Source organism: Filicampus tigris, chromosome 22 (assembly GCF_054856515.1).
Source record: "Filicampus tigris isolate MCC_2025a chromosome 22, RoL_Ftig_1.0, whole genome shotgun sequence".
NCBI classification, from domain to species: domain Eukaryota; kingdom Metazoa; phylum Chordata; class Actinopteri; order Syngnathiformes; family Syngnathidae; genus Filicampus; species Filicampus tigris.
The window spans coordinates 2,298,962-2,310,455 of NC_141238.1; the positions used below are offsets into that span (position 1 = coordinate 2,298,962).

At 44.4% G+C, this 11,494-nt stretch overlaps 1 protein-coding gene across 2 annotated transcripts; it reads right to left on the reverse strand.

Moving 5' to 3' along the window:
• Nucleotides 1-378: 378 nt before the first annotated feature.
• aldh1l2 (aldehyde dehydrogenase 1 family, member L2) lies at nt 379-11,387 on the reverse strand. Of its 2 annotated transcripts, XM_086022808.1 has the most exons (23): nt 10,655-11,387; nt 9,567-9,711; nt 8,704-8,938; nt 8,454-8,619; nt 7,773-7,874; nt 7,362-7,451; nt 6,852-6,986; nt 6,518-6,643; nt 6,328-6,419; nt 5,993-6,137; nt 5,066-5,185; nt 4,845-4,972; nt 4,592-4,742; nt 4,006-4,076; nt 3,796-3,901; nt 3,621-3,708; nt 3,445-3,538; nt 3,262-3,361; nt 2,484-2,582; nt 2,240-2,405; nt 2,049-2,154; nt 1,771-1,970; nt 379-1,515 (listed from the first exon to the last, which is right to left on the reverse strand). In XM_086022808.1, exons 1-23 carry the CDS (start codon nt 10,700-10,702, stop codon nt 1,460-1,462), a joined length of 2,769 nt encoding a protein of 922 aa, XP_085878934.1. In that variant the 5' UTR covers nt 10,703-11,387; the 3' UTR covers nt 379-1,459. The 2 variants fall into 2 exon arrangements, with proteins under 2 accessions (XP_085878934.1, XP_085878935.1); XM_086022809.1 differs by lacking the exons at nt 6,328-6,419; nt 6,518-6,643; nt 6,852-6,986; ... (4 more) ...; nt 9,567-9,711; nt 10,655-11,387 and adding an exon at nt 5,492-5,598 and having other exon boundaries at nt 5,993-6,129.
• Between the last annotated feature and the right edge of the window lie 107 nt (nt 11,388-11,494).

Genomic DNA, 11,494 nt, shown 5'->3' on the forward strand with positions numbered 1-11,494 from the left:
GTCGCGTTTTTATTGTGTGTGTTATCCTGCACTGCCACATTCCTTCCCTTTTTCTACTTTGCTTTGCACATTTCCTTTTCCCAACATGTTTTCTTCAAAATTTGCTGCTCTTCTTCTTTTGGGGGGAGCTTGAAAATGACGCAAAAAGGTGGGGGTAGAAGGTTGTTTTTATCCAAAATACATCTAATCAACACTAACGCGGTCCGTACTGGGCATTCGACATTGTTATCTCCATTAGAAAAGGAGATTTGATTTCTTATATATTTTTCTTATGTCAATGTATTTATACAATTATTTCCAGCTTTTCGGCCCCAAACCTAATCCCCGCGATATTGTGACAGTCGTGTAAAAAAAAAAAAAAAAAAAACACACACGGTGTTGAGTGTGGCAATAGTTTTAATATTTTGGGCCTCGGGCCCTGGGTGACAGGATAGTGATCGACGCCAGCTCAACCAACAAAGTGAACCGTGCACCGCTACACCATCAGTGATGTCGCTAGTTTACGTTACATGTTATTTTATTTGTCAATTATTTGACATAATATTGCTATTCATCATCCATTTTGAGGGGGGGGGGGGGGCTTGAACTGGCCCTCGATGCCATTCAGAAACAATTTTGGTCTTTTGTCACTGTGTGTGTGTGTGTTTGTGAGTGGAGAGGCAGTGGATTGTCTGAAATGTAAGAATAACCAACACCTCCAAAAGTATTGGAATGGCAAGGTCAGTTCCTTTGTTTTGAAATGAAGAATGCAACAGTCTGGTCAAGTCAACGGGTCGCAAGCTCGCTGAAGTTACTGCGAGTGATGTTATGCCACCAAATGTGAAACATGATTCACTTGAACTTAATTTAATAATGTCCCTTCCAATATTTTAGCTGACCAGAAAAGTGTGTGGGTTCAAATAAAAAGTGGACTGTACTGAGTTGTTGAACACATCTAGACCTTGAAATAGAAGCTGGGATTCTCAACATTGATCTCATCTTCATCTTTTGATCAGAAACCGAAACATGTTCAGTGTACAAAAAAAAAAAAAAAAAATTGGCCTTGCTGTTCCAGTCGTTTTGGAGAGGACTGTACACGCTATAAAACACAAAAGATATTCAAGAGACCAGAGTGTATCTGATTTTAAACCAGCTCTCCGTGTGGTTTGGAATCATCACTCTTTCTCAAATCTGATTTTAGGTCTTTTTTTTTTTTCTTTTTTTTTTTTTTTTAAATAATGTGATCAGACCTAATCCAATCAACACAAATAATAAAAATTGGAGATTACAAAAATAAGACTTAGCTGTGTGAGTCTGAAAAAGGCATGAGCCTAATAAAAGTTGGTTAAAATACATGGCTATGAAACAGAAAACCAATGTACCCTAATTGGATTAGGCGATTGTGAATTGTCTCACTCTCTCACTGCAGCCGTAAATTCCTTCCTAACAAGTCGCGCTTGACATTCTGTGAAAAAGTCTCTCAATACTCCACAGTCACGGCTTTGGTCTTGAGGTATTCCATGAGAGCATCTTCTCCTGTGTGGGGGAAAAAGCGACCCCGTTAGTGTTACCGCCACCCCCAAATTCAGACTTTGATACGAACTATCCCTCTTACGATGACTACTATTAGGGCACACCTGGACAAAGATTTAACATGAATATTTTTACAGGTCGATATGTCACATAACTGACTACACTGAGACGAGACGATCAGCACACGGGGCGAGCAGGACATGAGGCGATTGGCCGGATAAACACAACGGAGACGTGAAAACCAAAGCCGCAACTTACCAAGATCTTTGCCAAAGCCAGACTGCTTGAAGCCTCCAAAAGGTGAAGCCACGTCGGTCTTGTTATAAGTGTTGACGAATACCGTGCCGGCTTGCAAGTGTTCACTCACGTACATGGCTTTGTTGATGTCGCGGGTGAAAACACCCGAAGCCAAGCCATACTCGGTGTCATTGGCTCGCCGGAGCACGCCTTCCACATCCCTGCCATTTGCGAGGAAGACGGAAATATTTGGACGCATAATCCACAGGAGAATAGCGGCAGCGGTTTGGATTACTGACCCATCTTGAAATTTGGACACGACCATGACAGGTCCAAAGGACTCCTCTTTGGCAAGGAACATGTGGTCCTCCACATCAGTGAACACGGTGGGCTCCATGAAGAAACCTGTCGGAAAAAAAACCCCCCAAAAAAACAACGACATGAACTCCATCGGGGTTTTGCATCCTGTGTGTATTTTATTTGTTTTCACCTGGCCGGTCCACTTGTTTGCCGCCGTACACCAGCGTGGCTCCTTCCTTGATTCCCACATCGCAGTACTCGAGCAGCTTGTCCAAGTGCGCCTTGTGGTTCTGTGGACCGTGGTCTGTGGATCGATCCAGCGGGTCTCCGATCTTCATCTTCTTTAACTCCGCCACCTCGGAAGGAACGGAGGGTTGAAAACGGAACGACAGCGGGGGAGCTGTGTGACCGATCTCCAACTTGACAAAACTCACCACACGGCTGATGAATTCGTCATGAATGGACTCCTCCACAAACAGGCGGCCGGCGGCAATGCAGTTTTCCCCTTTGTTGAAATACACAGAGCTCATACCCTGGGATGAGAAGACGAACCAATTCACAGATGAAATGAGAGAGCCCTCGATATTTTCACAAGCGCGCCATTAAGCCCTCAGATGTATTCAGTAGCCCAACAAATCCTGATTTGAGGAAAAAAGAAGATTGGAGAACTTGGCCAGGTATATGAGGCCTATTCCCTTTTTTGTGCCGTCAAAACATTGAGACCAAAGTTTTAATTATGAACATCATGCAGCACAGTCATTGTGCACTTGTGGAAATGACGCCTCTCCCGACATAAAAAGGGGAACAGAGCGCCCTCCTGTGGAGAAAAAGGGACGAACAGCTTTCCATTTGAAATACCAAGAAAATACAAACCAAATTTTAACTGCAAAAATGGACAGGATTCGCCGCGTTGACCATTCCCAACTTTTTTCACTGAACCAAAGTACAGAAGAGCATCTTAATGTCTGATGTCAAAAGCAAATGATTTCAGTCTCCAGCAAAAAAAAACAAAAAAAATTCATCATTCCAATACTTTTGGAGGGGAGTGTATTTGCTAATTAGCGTATTAGCGTATGGTTAATGTAACGTTGCTGTGAAGGAAATTACCGGCAGATGCTGTTATTACAAGTGTTTCATTTTTAAATGTACCCTTTATATTTTTACTAATTGTTTCAAGACAAAAAAAAAAAATACATAAAGTGCTTCTCTTACCATGCGAACAGCCTTGTCCATGTCGCAATCGCTAAAGATGATGAGAGGAGACTTCCCTCCCAGCTCCAGAGAAACTTTCTTGAGATTACTGAGTGCACAACTTCAAGGTGGAAAATAGCACACTCGTCAAGCATCACGTGGCAGTCGCGTGGACTAAAGCACAGCATGTTCCTGAAGTCACACCTTTTCATGATTTGTTTGCCGATGGGCGTGGAACCGGTGAAACCGAGCTTACGGATATCGGGGTGATCGGCCAAGCGCTGTCCCACCATTCCTCCTGGCGAAGAACCATTTGGCCAAGTCAGGAAGATCCCAAAATAGTCGCTCAAGATGACAGCGTTTTGTCAAGTGTCTATTACCTGAGCCCGGTAAGATGTTGATAACTCCTTTTGGAATACCGGCTTTTGCCGACAACTCGGCAAATTTTAAGGCCGTCAACGGCGTCACCTGCATGGATGAGACCAGGGCGCAATGTGGCTCAAGCGTATTCAAACTGGTTTCTGATATCAGTGTGAATGCGATGAGTGCGATCACCTGCGCCGGTTTAAGAACGAGCGTGTTACCAGCTGCAAGGCAGGCGGCGCTTTTCCACGCCAGCATCATGAGCGGGTAGTTCCAAGGGATGACAATAGCACAAACACTGACGCAGACAAATTCCGTTAGGGAACCAGAATGACAAACGCCGGCAGAAACATTCAACGCAATGTCACTGGTGGAATCATTTCGATACTCCACCAATCTTACCCGATTGGTTCTTTTTTAGTAAAAGTGAGGTTGCGGTTGGGCCTGGCCTGGTTAATGGGAATTGTCTTGCCCTGCGAACACAAGTGTATTGTTCGAGCGTCAAATTATGGCCAAGTCACAGCTCGGGCGAATTTATCGAACCTGTATGCACGAGTCACGCGGTTCTCTCTACTTTATTGCGAAAAACTCCAAAAGTGCGATACGGTGAGTATTTACAGAAAAAAAAGGAGGAATAGGCGAGTACCAATACAAGGTATCGCCAGCCTTATTCCGAGGTATCGGTACTCGCCGCGGCGGCTGATAGCAGTATCGACAGATGCCCATTACGATGCAACTTCTGCCTGCTACTCAGGGGACGCTTTCTCCGATCGGCGTACTATTTGCAGTTCCACCGATAAGCTTGCATGAGCCGGAATTCCAAGCGGCTCTCCAAGCTAAGTTCACTGTCAAAACTCCCGTGACGTTTTCAAAGTGCTCCTTTCTTTGTTTGTTTTTTTTTAAACGTATTTATTGTATTCCGTCGACAAAGCTCGCGCGTTCGCTTCTGCGGCCACTGCGCCGAAAACCCGACGGGACATCCTTCTACCTGTATCTTGTCACACCAGCCAGCGAAGTAGCGGAAGGTCTGGATGGACATGCCCACGTGAGTCTTGAGGGCCAGCGTGTACACAGCTCCCGAGTCAATTGCCTCAATGGTCGCCAACTCCTCCTGGTGTTCCTCCATCAAGTCTGCTAGTCTATCACGGAGGCCAAAAACGAGCGTTTCACTTTGTTCTTCTTCCTGGTTGTGGGAAAAGCGACACAGATGCAGTAACTCCGGCCTTTTTGGGACCACTCACTTATGAAGTAGATTTCCTCTGTCTCTGGGGTTCATCCTGCCCCAGGGCCCATTATGGAATGCTTCTTTGGCAGCTGCCACGGCCTGGTCCACATCCCCCACCGAAGCAAAAGACACCTTGCAGATGGCCTGGTAAAAATGTTTACCCGCACAAAGAGTTCAGCAAGCACTTTGGAGAAAAGGTCGGATGACTTTTGTTGCTTTGATGAATGTCGGCATTACCGAGCCATCGGTGGGGTTGACGGTATCGTAGGTCTTGCCGTTTTCAGCGTCCACAAATGCGCCATTGATAAAACACTGGTATGGCATTTTCACTGTCATGCTGTTAATTTCCTTGGTTACCTGGCAGAAGACAGCACATCAGTCTTCTCGCCAGCCATCGATCACAGTCACAAGGTCAAATAAATACTTGGGTTGGCTATTATTTTGCATATCACGGCCCAGCTTGCGAACGTCGCGTGACCAAACTCCCAAAACAGGAAAATGCCGCTTAATTCATATTCCACAAACACAATATTAATGACAATGCCGTGTTTGGACTAGTAGTGGCGCAGAGAACATTGAAGTGGGGGGGGGAAGAAAGATAGTGTCCTTGTTGGATGACTGCCACCTGATTGTTCACATTTCACCTCTCCACAACTGTCTCACCTGTTTTCTGGGTTTGGTCATGTGACGTTCGCAAGCTGAGCCCTTAGGCACTGTGATGTCATTTGCAGTCGACGGCAAGGGGCAGTACAAGGCAAAATGGCAGCTCCCTAAGATGGATAAAAACGGGTGGATTGTTCTGCTTGATTCATATTTCACGGGGGGGCATAAAACATGTTATTGTAAAAAAATATATATTATTGACTTCACTTTCCTTTCAAGTCAAGTTCATATTTTTTTTTTGTATGGAGGAAGAGATGAGGGGCTAAACATACGCAAAATCCCTAATTAAACATTGCAGGCCTGGCAAAAAAAACAAAAAAAAAACCACACGTTTTGAGTTTTATTGTTCGATTTACAAACAAAAATTCCAATTCCAGTATGGCATTATCCGATCGTGCCAGTAGTCCAACGTGCTTCTTTATAGCTGCTCGCAGCTCTAGTTATTATTATTCTAATTATGGACGGTATCCTTTACAATTGTTAAAAAATATATTGACTTACGTGATCCACGACCAGTTCATCCTCCTGTTCTTCACCCCTCAATTTACGGACAAACATCTGGATAAAGTCCTGGAATGTGGTTGCCATGTAAATGTCCTCATTCTGCAGGACTACACCAGCTCGCTGCTTTACCTCCTCCACCAACCTGGACAGATAACGCACCGCTTAATATCGGCCTCCGGTTATTTATTGGTCGCTCAAGAGTAAAAATGACTTGACCTATTTCAACCGTTCAGGAAATCCTAATTTGGGCATTTTTTATTTTTTCTCTGGAGAAAATGTAGTCCAATCCGTGGCAATGTGATCTCAGGGCATATTAATGAATGTCTCCTTACCTGACCACGTCCATGGAAGCGGCGCCCGACTTGAAAAAGTCTGTAGTGTCCTCAATGGCTGGGATGTTGCTGAGAATGCCCTTCCAGATGTTCTGGAATTCAAAACAATGAAAGGCCACTTAATTCAGATAGACCAACACGGTGGAAATATTGTTTGAAAAACATATCGATTTGCAGAAAATCAACTTGCCCTCATCTCCTTCACGATCTCTTTCTCGCTGTCAGTTAATTCCACGCTTTGAGTTTCACCAGTCGAAAAGTACTTTGAAGCAGGTATCATTTTCCCATCTTCAAACTGCAGATTCTTCACGAGAACCTAGATAATAATAAAAAAAACAGAAATATAAATTCTTTCTCACATTATACAGTTTGTGGTTTATGTATTTGTTTTTATTTTGCTTTTGTTTTTTCTCAGTTGTTCTCCTGTAGCTGTCTCAGCCGGCAAGAGTCAAATTCTTTTGAAGGCAGAGGTATGAAAGCCAGACGTGGAGTGACACAATGCGACAAAATGTGTGGTTACTCACTGCTTTGCCATCAGTTCCGTGGAGGACAAGTCCATTTTTTGTCACCAGGCTTTGACTGGATGCTCCTTCTATGTCCAGTGGCTGGCCAGCCGGTACTGACCCTTGTAACATTGATGAACCATAAAGGGTAACGGACTAGGGGGAGAGAAATCTTTCATTTCATAAAATCTTCAAAACAGCACCTGAATCAAAACAAGCCTTCTTTTTCAGTGCATCTTTAAGAATAAAAAAAAAAAAACCATACCATTAAATAAACAAAAAACATGAACACTGTTTCATTTTCTCAGTTTGTGAGACGCGGAAATCACTCCAAACAACAATCAAAATGGTCTTTTGATGGTCAAATAATGTATTTACAAATAACACCACTAACTATTATTTAGCAGTAGTATTTAGTCGTGTGTGTGCGCAAATGGTGGCGGTGGGTTGGTCTTAAATTCGAAAGTGACTAGTTTTACTTTATTCATACCATACCAGTCTCTATCTCTTCATGTGTCCCAAGAAACCCACCTTGCCATCAATAACAGTCCAGGCACCGGGGATTTTGTCATGGCCACGTATCCAGTTGTGAAGTGCCTCAGCTGGCTGAGCCAGATTGATCTGATGGAGGAAAAAAAACAGAGCTCGAATACACAGCGAGAACGTGAGCTATAAAGGCTGACGTGCTAACCGGTCCGACAACGTGCCTTAAAAAAAAAAAAACAAAAAAAAAAAAACAACTGACATAACCATAATGAGGAATGTGTGACTCTTCTGCTTCAGCTGTTTGAATTGTGACATAACTAAAGAGTTCGAGGGATAGGGAGAATAGTTCCAGCCCAGGAACGAAGAAACGATAGTTCCATTATTCTCCGATGTTGTCAAATGTGATTGTTTTCAAAGTTTGCATTCCCGATTGACAGCTGCTCGGAGATCCCTCACCTTGGCGTTGGATTTCTTCTGAATGCCTTCATAGCTTGCGCCCTCCTCTGGCTGCGGAATTCGCGGCGCCTTGCCGTCGGCAACAAGCTGCACCGACTCAACCTGTATCGGAAAACGGACGGCGGTTCATTGCTGCAACAACAAATAATCACGTATCCGTTTCATGTAGACTTTGAGCAATCACAAGCTCGAAATGCAGAAACGTAGTCATTGTGCGACCCCGTGGATATGACCTTGATTGCGAAATGCTGCGGTGATGAATCCGTGCAATGGACATCAGGGTTAAGGTTCATCTTGAGCGGTGTCCTCAGCTCACCTTATTTCAGCAGCCCGGCGCAATGTTATCGCATTGGTGACGAGTACGCGTTATGACTCAAAGCGGCCATTAGGTGTCGCCCTTCCAGGTCAGGGCGCCTGCTAAAGTTCATGAATGCTGTCCTTAAATGAACTTTTTTCAGCATACCGGTTCATACTAGACCTGGAGGGGATTTTTGGGCAAGATAGCCTGGTCTGGGTTCCAAGCATATTTAAGGGGTAGCACTGCCCCTTTAATAGCTGTTGCTATCTTGCGTTAGCTTTACACAAGGTAAAAAGTGGCGGCTCGCTACACGGCACCACTTTGGGAATGGGGGTTTTGAAAACTCGACTTGAGAATGACCACAGCGACCTTTGAATGGTTACCATTGCCTTGATGCCTTCTGGGAAGAGGAAACGGTTGTAGAGCGTGTCCACGGTGTCATTGGGTTCAACGGCACACTCGCGCTGCAGCAGGATTGGACCGGTATCCAGACCGTCATCGGCCCAAAAGACTGTGAAGCCAGCTTTCTTATCGCCGTGGATTAAAGACCTGACGACACAAAATACAAATACCCGAGGAAATGAACACATTGAGCTCATGGAGTTCTCCGTAGCCCCCCCAAATATCCCTTACCAGTTGATGGCTGAGGCTCCTCTGTGCAGGGGAAGGATGGAGGGGTGGTAAATGATGGAGCCGTGCTTGGGATGATCAATGATGTTCATGGGGATGAACTGGGAGCAAAAAGGCATCACGTTGATCTCAGCATCCACCGCCATGTAGGCCTCGACAACTTCTGGGATGGGCTTTCCTTTCACTCGCCACCGTGGGAACTTGAACACCGGCGTGCCATCCTTCTCTGCTGCCGAGGCTGAAAAACCCAATTCGAGGAAGAGAATGGCCTTTCAAACCCTCGCTGTGGATCAAAGACTTTCATCGGAAAAAAAATCGCCACGATCATCTTTCCTTTCCAAACATTTGAGGGGAGGGCAATGGGTGTAATCACAGGTTGGTCAGTGTCAGCATGACATGACCACAGTTCACCGCTAGCTAAAACAACAGGGGGGGGGGAGAAAAAAAAAAAAAAAATCTCTCAACAACTGACAATGTGACAAGACCCCAACACAATGTTCTGTCCAGAAATAAAGCGAGTCCACAGATTATGGCGGAGCATATTTGTGATTGTTCAAGACACATTGTGAGACACCAAAGTTGCTCACGAGAAGTAAATTAAGCAAGCTCTTTGTGGGCTTTTGGAGGTCTTTAGAAAGAATAGTGCTTTGAGATGACAAATGTGTTCGGGGTGTGGAAGATCAAAATGATAAAAGGAGAGCAGAGAGCGCTGTGGTGTAAGCTAAGAAAGCAGGAGTGTCTTGCGGCGTTTCAAAAAGAGGTGAAACAGGCTCTCGTTACGTATTTAGCAGCCATAACATTTGGACTGGCAGCTCCTTGCTTCTAACTTCTATAAGCAATAGGAAATAAATCGGGTCCTTACTTACCGAGGGGGTCAGCCTTGCCATTTTGGTCAGGTACAGTGAACACACCGACCACCTTGTGACCCTGTTTCCTGAGGTTGCTGTACACCTCCTTGCCAAACAAGCTCTGGCCAATTATAGCTAGCCTCAGCTTATTCTGGAAGTGAAACTGTAATGAGAGGGACAAATCATTTCAGGCATTATAGTGTGTTACACACACACACACACACACGCAAACACTGCCCCGCTCAAAGCAGAAATGTGGCTATTTTGTTGTTTGCTTAAACTCTTTGTTTTTGTGCTTGGATAGTGGTTCTTTAATACATGCATTGACAACTGAGGAATATTAAGAGCACGTATTTTTCACATGTTTTTATCCATATCGAATAAAAGGCACTTTTGTCACACATCAGGTTAGGAAGCGCATGGTCCACTGACGAAAAATTGTGCCCCCCCCCCCCCCCCCCCCCCTTCGGCTCCATTCACTGGTTCCCTACACCGCAATTCCAAGAAGCAAGATGTTGATCTTCCACATTGGCAGTTGTGTCTTAGGTCTACTTATCATAAAGCATTTGCCATTGGCCAGAAGCAAAGCCGAGAAAAGCTACTGGCCGACTGACGATGACGCCTACACCCTCCCCTTCTGTCCGCAGACACGTGTAAAGCGAAAAGGGGCTGCCACTTGGCTCTGTCAAGTGCACGAGGCAGCCGGTATCATATATCCATCCATCCGTCCGTTATCCATAGAGCATGTTCAAAATTGTTAACCGCTACTAATCACGTTGGAATGGCAGTGAAATATGCAATCAAAGGAGTAGTCGTTAAAACAGAGCAGTAATTACACGATCTGGGATGGGTTTTTTTTTTTTTTTTTTTAAAAGTCCTGCACGGTGGCATCGCCACCATCGAGAATCAGAAAACAAAACAAAACAGCGCTGATGCAACTCCTCAACGTTTTGCACAGTGTGCGACCCAGTCAAGGCAATACTGGTCGGACATGAATAAATATGGAAAAATAATCCAAAATTGCGAATGGCGAGTAAATTCCCATCTGTCAATGATGGCAACTTTGTGTGAATACGACAAAAGCAGCTCGTTAATGTTTTACTCACAGAAGAGGTGGAAAATTTCCTGAAGACCTGGCTTGCTGTCCACAACATACTGGCGTTTTGTGTTCATATAAAAAGAGAGCTGAAACTGCTTGAGCTGCCAACAAATGTCCGTACAGACAACCTTATACGTGTCAGAGTGAGAGAGCGGCTTGAAGCTCCTCACAACATGCACGTAGCACCAAAGAGAACGTAATGCGCTAAGCAGTGTGCGTGCGCGCTCTCGCGGTGGTAGCCTCCTACGCGGGCGCGCGCATTTTTCTCATTTTGAGTTTGATGACTTGACAATCATTCACGTTTTTTTTCTTTGCAGGAGGTAGCACTTACACGCCTCCTCGATTGTCATCGTATTGTACCATTTGTGAATGGATTTTTTTCTTTTATAAATAACTTTATTGAACATATTTAATTGACAATAAAGCGCAATTAGCATTTACAACAGTAATGCTAAGGGGTAGAAACGGAATACATAAAAATTCAATGTAAATTTATACAAAAACATTGGATTCAACACAAGCCGACTGTTTTATTACGTAATTGAGTACATTATGCAAATGAGGTATACGTTCTCAGCGGTCCTGCCCCCTTTCGGGTGTTTATTATAAACGGCCGATTTTTACATCCACACTCAGCGCTACGTTAAACTCTAACCAGCATACATTGTGATAAAGAGAAAGATATGAACTAATCTTGTTTTCCTATTTCAAATCTTGGAAGGGGAGTCAAGCCAAAAAATTACTTTACAATAAAAGATGATATGAGCTCCCACTAGCCTAAACACGGTATTCTAATCAATACTGCGTTTGTGGAATATAAATTAAGATGCAAAATCCAGCCGTTTTT

What these genes read in the sequence shown, in the direction of transcription:
- aldh1l2 (XM_086022808.1), bottom strand. Translation starts at nt 10,702, where the DNA reads ATGTTGTGGACAGCAAGCCAGGTCTTCAGGAAATTTTCCACCTCTTCT. An exon ending in TGGCAAGGCTGACCCCCTCG is followed by an intron (nt 8,939 to 9,566) that starts GTAAGTAAGGAC and finishes TGGGTTTTTCAG; the next exon opens with CCTCGGCAGCAGAGAAGGAT. An exon ending in TCAACCCCACCGATGGCTCG is followed by an intron (nt 4,973 to 5,065) that starts GTAATGCCGACA and finishes CATTTTTACCAG; the next exon opens with GCCATCTGCAAGGTGTCTTT.